This window comes from Salvelinus sp. IW2-2015, linkage group LG9 (genome assembly GCF_002910315.2).
Source record: "Salvelinus sp. IW2-2015 linkage group LG9, ASM291031v2, whole genome shotgun sequence".
Taxonomy (NCBI): domain Eukaryota; kingdom Metazoa; phylum Chordata; class Actinopteri; order Salmoniformes; family Salmonidae; genus Salvelinus; species Salvelinus sp. IW2-2015.
This window is the reverse complement of record NC_036849.1, coordinates 19339291-19352672: the sequence shown is the minus strand read 5'-3', so window position 1 is coordinate 19352672 and position 13382 is coordinate 19339291. Positions and strand designations below refer to the sequence as shown.

At 46.4% G+C, this 13382-nt stretch overlaps 1 protein-coding gene across 1 annotated transcript in view; it reads left to right on the top strand.

The window, feature by feature from the left end:
- LOC111969023 (ryanodine receptor 3-like) overlaps positions 1-13382 on the top strand; it is a 190657-nt gene that overhangs the window by 119380 nt on the left and 57895 nt on the right. Inside the window, 4 exon segments of the mRNA XM_070445284.1 lie at positions 9720-9961; positions 10183-10375; positions 12146-12362; positions 12600-12704. Of these exon segments, the coding sequence (XP_070301385.1) occupies positions 9720-9961; positions 10183-10375; positions 12146-12362; positions 12600-12704 (757 nt within the window).

Here is a 13382-nt window from a genome sequence, read left to right as displayed (position 1 = left end):
AAAAAAGAAGGAGATCAGGTAGGCATCATCCGGTGAACAGGTCAGGGTTCCATAGCAGCAGGCAGAACAGTTGAAACTGGAGCAGGCAAGGCACGGCCAGGTGGAGCTGGGGACAGCAAGGAGTCATTCCATGCCAGGTAGTCTGAGGCATGGTCCTAGAGCTTCAGGTCCTCCCGAGAGAGAAGAAAGAAAGAGAGAAAGAGAGAATTAGAGAGAGCAATACTTAAATTCACGACAGGACCCGGATTACGACAGGAGACAGTAGCTTCAGATATAACAAATCTGACTCCTAGCCCCCGACAATAAACTACTGCAAGCATAAATACTGGAGGCTGAGACAGGAGGGTTCAGGAGACACTGTGACGCCCATCTGATGATACCCCCGGACAGGCCAAACAGGAAGGATTTATAACCCCACCCACTTGGCCAAAGCACCATTAGGGATATCTTCAACCCACGCAACTTTTAGCCATCCTGAGACAAGGAAGGCCGAGTATCAGCCCACAAAGATCTCCAGCCACAGCACACACAAGGGGGGGGGGCGCCAACCCAGACAGGAAGATCACATCAGTGACTCAACCCACTCAAATGTGACAGCACCCCTCCTAGGGACGGCATGAAAGAGCCGCAGTAATGCCCAGTGACTCAGCCCCTGTAATAGGGTTAAGGCAGAGAATCCGGCAGGTGGAGAGAGGGGGAAACCGGCCAGGCAGAGACAGCAAGGCGGTTCGTTGGGCTCCAGAGCCTTTCCGTTCACCTTCACACTCCTGGGCCAGACTAACACTCAATCATATGACCCACTGAAGAGATGAGTCTTCAGTAAAGAACTTAAAAGTTGAGACCGAGTTCTGCGTCTCTCACATGGGTAAGGCAGACCATTCCATAAAAATTGAGTATCTATTAGGAGGAAAGCCCTGCTCCAGCTGTTTGCTTAAGAATCTAGGGACAATTAGGAGGCCTGCGTCTTGTGAACCCGTAGCGTAGGTGTAGGTGTACGGCAGGACCAACTGGAAAGATAGGTAGGAGCAATTCCCCATGTAATGCTTTGTAGGTTAGCGTAAACCTTGAAATCAGTCTGCCTTAACAGGAAGCCAGTGTTAGGAGGCTAGCACGGAGTACATATGAATGCAAAAATGTTTGGTTCTAGTGCAGGATTCTTAGCAGCCGTATTTAGGCACTAACTGAAGTTAATTTTAGTGCTTTATCCGGGTGCCGGAAAGTAGAGGCATTGCAGTAGTCCTAACCTAGAAAGTAAAAAAGCATGGATTAATTTTTCTGCATTTTTTTTGGACAGAATAGTTTCTGATTTTTGCAATGTTTACGTAAATGGAAAAAAGATGTCCATGATAACAGTCTTGATAATGTTCGTCAAAAGAGAGATCAGGGTCCACGAGTAACGCCGAGGTCCTTCAGTTTATTTGAGACGACTTTACAACATCAAGATTATTGTCAGATTCAACAGAAGATCTCTTTTTTCTTGGACCTAGATACAAGCATCCTCTGTTTTGTCCGAGTTTAAAAGTAGAACGTTGGTCAGCCATCCAATTCCTTATGTCTGAACACACAGGCTTTCAACGACGGGCATTTGGGGCTTCACCATGTTTCATTGAATATTTGTTCAGCTGTTTGTGTTCATTCCTTGCATAGTCAGTGAAAGTTAACATTATGTTTTTCTGAATGACATCCCCAATAGTATGGTAAAATATTATTAGTGAAAACAATAGTGGTCCTAAAACGGAACCTTGAGGAACACCGAAAGTTGATTTGTCAGAGGACAAACCATTCATAGAGACAAACTGATATCTTTCCGACAGATAAGATCTAAACCAGGCCAGAAATCTCCGTGGAGACCAATTTGGGTTTCAATCTCTCGAAAAGAATGTGGTGATCGATGGTATCAAAGGCAGCAATAAGGTCTAGGAGCACCGAGGACAGATGCAGCTATCACCGCTACAACCACTACAACACTATCTCCGATACGCTGCTACACCACTATCCCGATACACCGCTAACCCACTATCACGCTACTCCACTATATCACGCTTAACACCACTACAGGTACTATCACCGATACACTGCTACACCACTATCACTGATACACCGCTACAACTCAGCTAATCACTGCTATGCCCTATCACGATACACCACTCCCGCACTATCCCCGCTAACAACACTTTCACGGCTACACTGCTATCACCCGCTACACCACTATCACCGCTACACCACTATCATCCGCTACACCAATATCACCACTACACCGCTACACATTATCCCAGCTACAGCACTATCACCGCTACACCAGCTATCACCCAAATTATCACCAGCTACAGCCACTATCACCGCTACACCATTATCACCGATACACCACTATCACCGCTACAACCCACTATCACCGCTACACCATTTCACCTTACACCGACGGCTCACCGCACTATCACCGCTACACCAACCCTATCACCAAATCACCACACACTATCACGACTACACCGCTACACCATTATCACCGCTACACTACTATCGACCGCTACCCGCCACTATCACCGCTACACCACTATCAACGCGCTACACCACTATCACCCGCTACACCACTATCACTACTACACGCACACCGCTATCATCGTACCGCTACTCCACTATCACTACTACACCAGTATCACTGCTACACGCGCTACACCAGTATCACCGCCACACGCTACACCACTAATCACCAGCTACACCATTATCACTGCTACACCATTATCACCGCTACACCACTATCACCCGGCTACACCACTATTCACCGCTACACCCTATCACCACTACACCCCCAGTATTCACTGCTAACACCACTACACCAGTATCACCGCGCCAACAAACGCTACCCAGCTAATCACCGCTACAGCAAACGTACGCGCACTAACACATTTATCTACCGCTACAAGCTACACCACTATCACCGCTACACAACTATCACCACTACACCCTTATCACCGCTACACCATTATCACCGCTACACCATTATCACCGCTACACCACTATCACCACTATCACCACTACACCGCTACACCATTATCACCGCTACAACACTATCACCACTACACCGCTAAACCATTTTCACCGCTACACCACTACTAAACCACACAACCAAAATATAACTAATCATTGACTGTAGTGTAATATTCATGCTGTCTGCGTAAAGCCCTGTAGATTTGAATGAGCAGAAGCAGTTAAGCTTATGGCCTGTGAGAAGGGTCCTCTATGGATAGCACGGCCCCCGAGGCTGCCTGCCTCGCTCAATGACCCAGTCCCTAGCCAAACAGGACAATAAACATCTCATGCCATGAGGCCACGCAATGGAATGGAAGAGAGCTCAATGGATAGATCAAGTATTAAACTGGCCTGTGACTGTGACTGTGACTCAAACCCAAACCCCCTCGGTGACGTCAGTCGGTCACACATGGCTGACTGGTTTTCACCACTGTCCAGACCCAGACCGCCTCTTGTGAGCTGTACCTCTCCACACAACCCTCCCACTCTGTGTGACAGAGTAGGCACTATTTTTAGCTCACACAGAAATACAATTTCAGCATGGATGAACCTCATGGCACAAATTATGTTCACTATGGCAGTCACTCCTTGAGTCAAATTCCAATACTGGAGTTCGGTGTTGTTATGAAATCTAATGGCATCATTATGAAACCTTCTGATTATATAATGATATAGTGATATAAATGACCTGCTCTCATAATATTATGTTGTTTTGATGCTGAAAAATGGAAAACTTTCAAATAGTCATCTGATGAAGATAATCTCTTCTCCTGTTCCAGAGACCTAGACTCTCTGGGGGGTAAGAACCGTGCATCAGTAGCCCTGCCCATCGAGGAGGTCCTCCAGACTCTCTACGACCTCATCACCTACTTCCAGCTGCCTGACGCTGAGCTGGAGCACGAGGAGAAACAGATCATGCTGCGCTCGCTCAAGAACCGACAGAACCTCTTCAAACAGGAAGTGAGTTCATCCACACAGGAAGTGCTGCATCGCAATCCTGCATGGCGGTTGGTTGGCAGCAGAGGACAATAAAAGTCAAAAGTCAGGTTATTGCAGGGACCGGGCATTGACACAATGTTCGCAATATACACTGTTTTTAAAGGCTAAATCAATAGATTCTATAGTATTTCAATGGGGCATTGTATTTCAGAGCATTGCTTTTTAACTGTCAGCAGTTTTGCTCTGAGTTTTTCTCTGGTGACAACAATGCAGTGGAGCCTTTTGATAAGCCTCTCGGCCCAACATTTCTCTTATCAATTATAAAATGTCAGCTTCCTTCCCTTGTGCCTGTAATGTCAATTACTCAACGTCAACTACTCTCCCTAACTCAAACAAAAGCCGCTGCTATGGATTTTATTTTCCCCCAGTGGTTCACTATGTTCTCAAGCAATAAGTTGATAACTTGAATGAATGTAAAATAGCTGTATGCTGTGTTTATGTTATGTTTACATAACTAGTATTACCATGGATCCTGCCCTTGGAATGCTGCTATAACTCATCTATATCCTAGCCTACACACTTCTCCATTATTTTATTAACATCCCCAAACTACCCTTTTCTATAAAAGTTATAAAGTACATGTTTCATTATTGACAGCTGACATAAATAACTTGCAATGTCCTTTCTCACTGGGCTTGCATACATACCTCTTAGCATGTCTGATCAGCAGAGGTGGGACCAAGTCATTGTTTTACAAGTCACAAGTAAGTCTCAAGTCTTAGCACTCAAGTCCCAAGTCAAGACAGGCAAGTCCGAGTCAAGTCTCAAGTCAAGACCGACAAGTATCAAGTCAAGTCTCAAGTCCTAAACTTTGAGTTTTGAGTCCTAAACAATCATAATGTGCTCTTCACCAAATGTAATACCATTTCATATGTTTAACAAGAGTAAAAGTTAGTATATTACATTCATGCAAATCATGAATGCTTTTAAAAATATCTCTATATTTATTACTTTCCAAATAAACGTTATATTTCCATGGAAATACATTTGGGTAGCCATGAGAAAGACCCCCCCCCCCCTCCCCCCATAGCGATCGGACTATCCAAGGATCGCTATGTGGCGCATTCGGGCGATGTAGGCTTGTACACAATCACCCAACCTTAACACACACACACGCAAACACTCTCTCTGTGTGGTTACAGTAGGCTAACGTATGTCAATGGTTTTAGGAACAGGAGTAACATCAGGCAGGATTTAGGCTACCAAATGCCTAGCCAGTTGTAGCTCAATCTTGGGTGCAATGATCACGTTCCCACACTGATTGACTGTGTGGAGGCTCATTGATTTAACGTTATGTTAGCCCACATGCTACACTAGCAAAGTTATAAATTATATAGCTGTCGGCTATATTAGCCACGACTTACCATTCTTTGTGCAGCTTCAAATGTCGAACAAAGTTGGAAATTGTTGCGCCTCCGTCTGTAATTTTGTTCCCGCATGTTTTGCAAGTTGCAATCCATTTTTGTTGATACAACGTCGTCTTTGTAAGGGCTCCATCTGAATTCAGCCGCCGACGTTCCTCTGCACTGCCGCACAGCTTTTTCTCAGCTGGCACAATTTGATTGGCTGCTGTCCGATTCAAACTGTAATCTGTTAAATGAAGAGTTGATGCGCTGCACACTTTTTTTAATAGCATCATTTTAAATATTTGGGCTTGGGGAGGGTATCAAGTCAGTTTGGGGAGGGTATCAAGTCAGGTCGAGTCAAAAGGCTCAAGTCCAAGTTAAACCATGAGTCATTGGTGTTAAAGTCAAAGTCGAGTTGCAAGTCATCATATTTGTGACTCGAGTCTCACTCGAGTCCAAGTCATGTGACTTGGACCATATAGGGAAAATGGCACCATTTTGGAAGCACCTTAGGAGCTGACATGTGATGATGGGTGTGACTGTGTTTCAGGGCATGCTGACTCTGGTGTCTTGCTGCATCGACCGTCTCAACGTGTACAACAGTGCAGCCCACTTTGGGGAGTGTGCCGGGGCAGAGGCTGGGGCTTCCTGGAAGGAAATCCTCAACCTGCTCTATGAGCTGCTGGGTGAGAGAGACATTAGAAGAGTTCATTGTCCTCCAAGGACAGAGTCTTATACACAAGTCATCACACCAATACCTGTAACAGTGACATAAAGAGTCACAGTAGGCCAAGACAAACACACACACACACACACACACACACACACACACACACACACACACACACACACACACACACACACACACACACACACACACACACACACACACACACACACACACACCAACACACATACACATACCACAACACACTACACACAGACAGCAACGCACACACACACACACACACAGGGGTGAAGTTGGGTGCTGGGGCTGGGAGTGGATAAGGATAGCATGCAGATTTCAGGTGTGTGAGAAGTGCTTCCAGGGCTTCTTCCTGACTGTACATCTCCCACAGCACACTGCATGTCCAACACACACTCCTAGCCAGCCTGGACTGTGCCATGCTCACCAGTTGACTTTCTAACCCATAAGGAACCACACCATCCCTTCTCACCAATGTATTTGGTTGTTGTTTGGTCACTCTGTTATCCATGTCCTTACTTAAGCACTAAAATTGCCAGAATCGCAGACCAGTCCAACCGTTCATGGCAGTTGGACATTACAGCCATTCCCTCACAGTAGCAGAACTCTTTCTTTGTCTCAGAAGCTTCCCAGCTCTAGTGTCTGTGTCAATGTCTAAGCCCTTCTGTTCCCCTCTGAGTGTGTCCTTCACAGCGTGTTTACATGGTGCTTTCTCCTCTTGGGGAGCATTAGTGTGCAGACCACGTCCCCCATCTCATAGTCCTTCCTTCATGCACCTGCTCCAGCTAAATGGATTTTGGAGCTAGGCTTCCTCTCCTCTGTTTGTCTGCGTTGGGTGACCCTGTCATTTTTGGCTTGGACGACTCTCCTGTGCCCCCGATGTCACGCCCTCCCTCTGCACTCTGCTGCTTAATTCATATGGATGAGGATTAGGAAAAGGACACTACTCTTTCCTTGGCATGGAGTGTGGTTTAAGGTGTGCGTTTTGGGTGACGTTGTTGTTGTGTAAGATGTAGGTTTTGGCAGTGTTGTTGGCTGTAGGTCAAAGACATCTTCATAACTATGTAACATGTCTCCTTGGGTTTAATTATTTGTTGTGAAAGATGTACAGTCATGTTCGGTAGTGTTTTTCTATAGTTGCTAGGTTTTCTGTACTGTAGGTCAAAGATCAGCAATTTGCATTATCCTCTTCAAACTAGCCAACTGTGTAGGAATGTGTCTCCTCCCCTTGACCTTTGATCTTGTTCATGTGTCCTGTAGCGGCGCTGATCCGAGGCAACAGGAACAACTGCACCCAGTTCTCCAACAACCTGGACTGGCTGGTCAGCAAGCTGGAGAGACTCGAGTCCTCCTCAGGTACCATGATGATGACATGTTTAAAGCTCTGTTTGTCGTTGACCTACCGTTCCTTCGGCTGCATGCTGACTGGACAGGGTTCAAAAGGTGATGTGTAGTTGGATTACGCTGCTGTAAACCCCAGACCTGGTGTTTAGAGTCCTGAATGGGTTTAGTTATGCTTTACTATGTATCGTCATACCCAGAAACATGCGTTTAAGGAACGTCCTTTCGTGTCTTGTTCCCTTGTTCTCTGTGGCCACGGCAGGCATACTGGAGGTTCTCCACTGCATTCTAACTGAGAGCCCGGAGGCTTTAAATATCATCCAGAGAGGACACATCAAGTCCATCATCTCCCTGCTCTACAAACATGGACGCAACCACAAGGTGAGCTGAAACAGGAGGAGGAGCTGTATCAAATATCACCATGATCAAGTGGATGTAGCGACATTGTTTGTTATTTTGATACCATTTGTCCATCCCAACAGCTTGACCACAGTTACTTATAAAGCACAGTAATTCACTCATGAGCCTGCGTTTTATTAGTACACCCAGTGCTGACAGGGCTGCAGAGAGTTGATGAGTTCTTGTTGGGGCTGGGCATTTGGTTGTTATGTGTATAGAGATCAATATGTTTGCATTGAAATTAGATCTCCAGCGGCAGGTTGCCATTTATTGTCATGAATCTTGTCCTGGAGGCAGCTCTGCAGAGTGGTCACTAACTGGCACAGCCACAAAGTATTAAAATCAGATTTTAAACCTAACCCTAACCTTAACCATGCTGTTAAACCTAATGGCTAACCCTAACCTTAAATCTAACCTGTACGCCCGCACATTGACTCGGTACCGGTACCCCCTGTATATAGCCTCGTTATTGTTATTTTATTGTGTTACTTTTTCTTATTTTTTACTTTAGTTTATTTGGTAAATATTTTCTTAACTCTTTTTTGAACTGCACTGTTGGTTAAGGGCTTGTAAGTAAGCATTTCACGATAAGGTCTACACATGCTGTCTACACATGCATGTGACAAATAAAGTTTGATTTGATTTGAAATCTGCAAACTGTTTTGACAACCCAACCAAATTCACATAGAAATGTGCATTATAGATCTGTCATTCTCATTGAAAGCAAGTCTAAGAAGTGGTAGATTGATCTGTTATTATCTATTTCTATGCTTCCTGTAATTAAGTTTAGTTTTTGTGTGTTTCAGTTTTGTACTCCAGCTTCAAACAGCTGAAAATATAATATTTTTGGTTATGGAAAATATATTTCACAGCGGTTTAGATGGTACAATGATTCTCTACACTATACTTGCTTGTTTTGTCACATAAACTGAAATTAGGAAAAACTATTAGAATTTTAGCAACCAGAAAATGGCAGAGCGATTTCTGCATAGTCCACCATTAAATTAAGCAAATTTTGGCTTTCATACATTTTTACAATATAGCCAATTTTGACTTTGCAGCTGGCCCATCTAGTGAAAACCACTCAGTTCTGCCTCCAAGGCAAGATTCATGACAATAAACGTCAACCTGCTCTCCAGTGGGCTGTCATCTCCTTTGTCATAAATCACAGTCGATGTATCATTTGGCTGTGGCCCCTTATGAAGCGGCGGATAATAAAGCACAGGTCTTGGCCTGGCGCTCTTGGCTGCCGTTCCTTGCCCATTTAATTCCTCTGCTTTGTAAAGCCAGGTTGGGCCCCCATGCATCAAAATTATATTACTGGATATGGTTTCACCCTGATTAGCATCTCTCAGTAATTATGGCTGGCTGCATTAATAGCTGCATAAAAAGGTTCTCCCTCTAATAGCAACATGAAAAAGGACTACGGATGAGCTGGTAGTCCTTAGTCCTCTCTCTCCCTGTCTCTCCCTCTCAGGGTTTGAATGGGTTAGATGAGCTGTATTCTGTACTCAGTGATTAGGGAGCTGCTGTATTCACCCCCTCCTCCTCTCTCTCCCTTTCTCTCCTCAACCTGCAGATTCTGGATGTGCTCTGCTCCCTCTGTGTGTGTAACGGGGTGGCTGTAAGAGCCAATCAGAATCTTATCTGTGATCACCTGCTCCCTAAAAGAGATCTGCTTCTCCAGACCCGATTGGTCAATGACGTCCAAAGGTAACAAGCCATCCAATCCCAGCCCGGTATAATTAGATTAATGCGCTACTGGTTGTAATGTAAGAGTGATAGTGTTGGATATTCTTCTCTTTGCTGTGTTTGTTTGATGGGATTGTGCATAGTGCCTAAAGAAACATTGATCACAATTATATGATTAAGCCCTAATCCGAGTCTCTGATACTTGGCAGCATGAGGCCCAACATCTTCCTGGGAGTGAGTGAGGGCTCGGCCCAGTATAAGAAGTGGTACTACGAGCTGATGATTGACCAGGTGGACCACTTCTTGACCAGCGACCCCTCTCACCTGCGTGTGGGCTGGGCCACCAACAAGGGTTACGCCCCTTACCCTGGTGGAGGGGAGGGCTGGGGGGGCAACGGGGTGGGGGACGACCTCTACTCTTATGGCTTTGACGGACTTCATCTCTGGTCAGGTGGGTATCCGCAGTAGATGTTTGCTTTCATCTTAACCTAGCTGCTCCACATGAAGTCACCTGATTCATAAATGATGAGAAGTAACCCAGGGCTAAGACCAGATTGTGTCTAGACTGTGTGTGTCCTACAGGGTGAATCGGTCTGCTCTACCCAAAGAGTGTGTGTTCATGTGTGTGTGTCTTGTAGGTCATATTTAAGTGCTGACACTGGTTTATTGCAGGTCGTATCTCCCGGGCGGTGGCTTCTATTAACCAACACATCCTGACCTCTGAGGATGTGGTGAGCTGTTGTCTGGACCTGGGAGCTCCCAGCATCTCCTTCAGGATCAATGGACAGCCCGTACAGGGCATGTTCGAGAACTTCAACATCGATGGACTCTTCTTCCCTGTTGTCAGCTTCTCTGCTGGCGTCAAGTATGTGTTTGTCTTAGACACACACCTATGTCATTAACATGAATGAACATGTATACACACCTACAGAGCACTCTCTTCAAATATCTTCCTCTCCTCTCTCTAGTCTGCATGAAAATCCATCTAATCCCTCCCTACATCATTTCCTCTATATACTGTATTAATCCTTAAGGGCTCAGATGCAGGTAGAGGCCATCTTACCCACTTGTGTTGCCATGGCAACTTCAGATGATATGAATGACGTCTGCTAAATGAAATTTCAGGCCCCAGCAAGCTTTCCAGGATTTCATGATCGACTCCGTTTTTGCAACAAAATGGCATTTTACTATTCTGAACCTTACTCTGTGCTGAGATGTGACGCTTGACAGTTCCAGACATTTCCGTTCACATCAAATTCCACCCAGGGGTGCAAGCTACACTGTATATCAATTACCACAATCAAATTTGCGGAAGCGTTAAACAAAATTAACATAACCTCATATTTATAGAAATTCTGTCAGCGTTATTCTGCATTTGTCTGTGTGTATGATGTCACGAGATGCAGGCCACATCAGATAATGTAAATAAGGAACCCTGTGAGGCTTGAACATTTCCTGTGCTCTGAACTGCTGGCCATGCTATGCCATGGCACAGCCAGTCACTGTGCAGCGACACTTGTTAATAATTGATTGGTGCACTTCACTCAGAATGGACTTGGAGTGAATGCGTCATCATCACTACTATTTCAGCTGCTATTTCAGACAGGGCCCAGGAGGGCTGCTGAGTAGTGGGCTGAAATGCTGCATCATTCTCAGTGTGGGGTAAGTCATAGTCACTCTCTGTTCTACTGGGCTCAGCTGGGGCTCGGTTAAAGATGGGCTGGGGCTCGGTTAGAGCTGGGCTGGGCCTGGGGCTTGGTTAGAGCTGGGCTGAAGCTGGGGCTTGGTTACAGCTGGGCTGGGGCTCGGTTGGAGCTGGGGTTCGGTTGGAGCTGGGCTGGGGCTCGGTTGGAGCTGGGCTAGGGCTTGGTTGGAGCTAGGCTTGGGCTCGGTTGGAGCTGGGCTGGGCCTGGGGCTTGGTTAGAGCTGGGCTGAAGCTGGTGCTTGATTACAGCTGGGCTGGGGTTCGGTTGGAGCTGGGCTGGGGCTCGGTTGGAGCTGGGCTGGGGCTCGGTTGGAGCTGGGCTGGGGCTCGGTTGGAGCTGGGCTGGGGCTCGGTTGGAGCTGGGCTGGGGCTCGGTTGGAGCTGGGCTGGGGCTCGGTTGGAGCTAGGCTGGGGCTCGGTTGGAGCTGGGCTGGGCCTGGGGCTTGGTTAGAGCTGGGCTGAAGCTGGTGCTTGATTACAGCTGGGCTGGGGTTCGGTTGGAGCTGGGCTGGGGCTCGGTTGGAGCTGGGCTGGGGCTCGGTTGGAGCTGGGCTGGGGCTCGGTTGGAGCTGGGCTGGGGCTCGGTTGGAGCTGGGCTGGGGCTCGGTTGGAGCTGGGGTTCGGTTGGAGCTGGGCTGGGGTTCGGTTGGAGCTTGGCTGGGGTTCGGTTGGAGCTTGGCTGGGGTTCGGTTGGAGCTGGGCTGGGGCTCGGATGGAGCTGGGCTAGGGCTCGGTTGGAGCTGGGCTGGGCCTCGGTTGGAGCTTGGCTGGGGCTCGGTTGGAGCTTGGCTGGGGCTCAGTGGCTCTATGCTCTGCTCTAATCCTTTCCTCTAACCCCTCCACCAAAATCAACCCATCAACCCCCTTCATCACTTTCAAGCTCATGCATATACTGAACACACTAATTGACTAAGTCCCCCTCTCCCTCAGGGTGCGTTTCCTGTTGGGTGGTCGTCATGGCGACTTCAAGTTCCTGCCTCCGTCAGGCTACGCTCCGTGTTACGAGGCCCTGCTCCCTAAGGAGAAGATGAAGGTGGAGCCAGTGAAGGAGTACAAGAGGGACATGGAGGGGGTCCGAGACCTGCTGGGGACCACACAGTTCATGTCCCAGGCCTCCTTCATACCCACCCCTGTGGAGACCAGCCAGGTAACAGGGGTATGGCATTCAGCTCAGAATCCTCATATTAACTGTGACATGGCTCATCTGAAACACAGTTACAGTGATTATACTGCATGTTTGTAAGGATGTTGTACAATCATACCTACAGAGGAAGGGTTTCCAAATATCCAAAAATGTATGATTGATGACATAAGCCTGCTGTACTGTCTACAGACAGATGCTGTTGATCTACGACACAGATTCTTTGTGTTCTCTGTCTCTCAGATCGTCATGCCGCCATACCTGGAGAAGGTCCGGGACAGACTGGCTGAGAATATCCACGAGCTGTGGGGCATGAACAAGATAGAACTGGGCTGGTCTTATGGGAAGGTAGGAGACCTCTTTAACACTGATGGACAGAATAGAGTCACAGAGCACTGGCAAACCCTTTTGGACAGTCCATGTCATTGGCATACATAGGAAAGACATGATACACTAAATGGGTTATCACTCAGCTGATAATTTCAGCCAATATAAACATGAATAAAATTGTATTATGAAATACAGTACACATCAGCTTGCACATTTTTGTTTGTGTTAAACAATTATCAATATACTGTAATTGATCTATGTGAAATGCATTAACCCTAAACTAATCGTACAAGTTCTACCCTCATTAAAGCAACAAAACAAGCCTGTACACCATTTTGCTTTCTCTTTTATAATTTGCGGTACAAACCAAACAGAGGGTAAGTGAAGAATACTCCTGTCTTTCTCCCATTGTGCTCCTCATACCATTCATTCTAGAGACTTCATTATAGTTTGTTTTTGGGCGACAGAATCATATTTGTTGTGTTCTTAAAGGGATAGTTCGGGATTTTGGCAACGAAGCCCTTTATTTATTTCCCTAGAGTCAGATTAACTCATGGATACCATTTTTATGTCTCTGCATCCATTAAGAAGGAAGTTAGAGGTAATTTCATGAGCCAATGCTAACTGGCTTAGCACAAAGAAGACTGGAAGTATTCAGGTACAGCACAGCTAGCACTTCCAGTCTTCGTGTTAAAC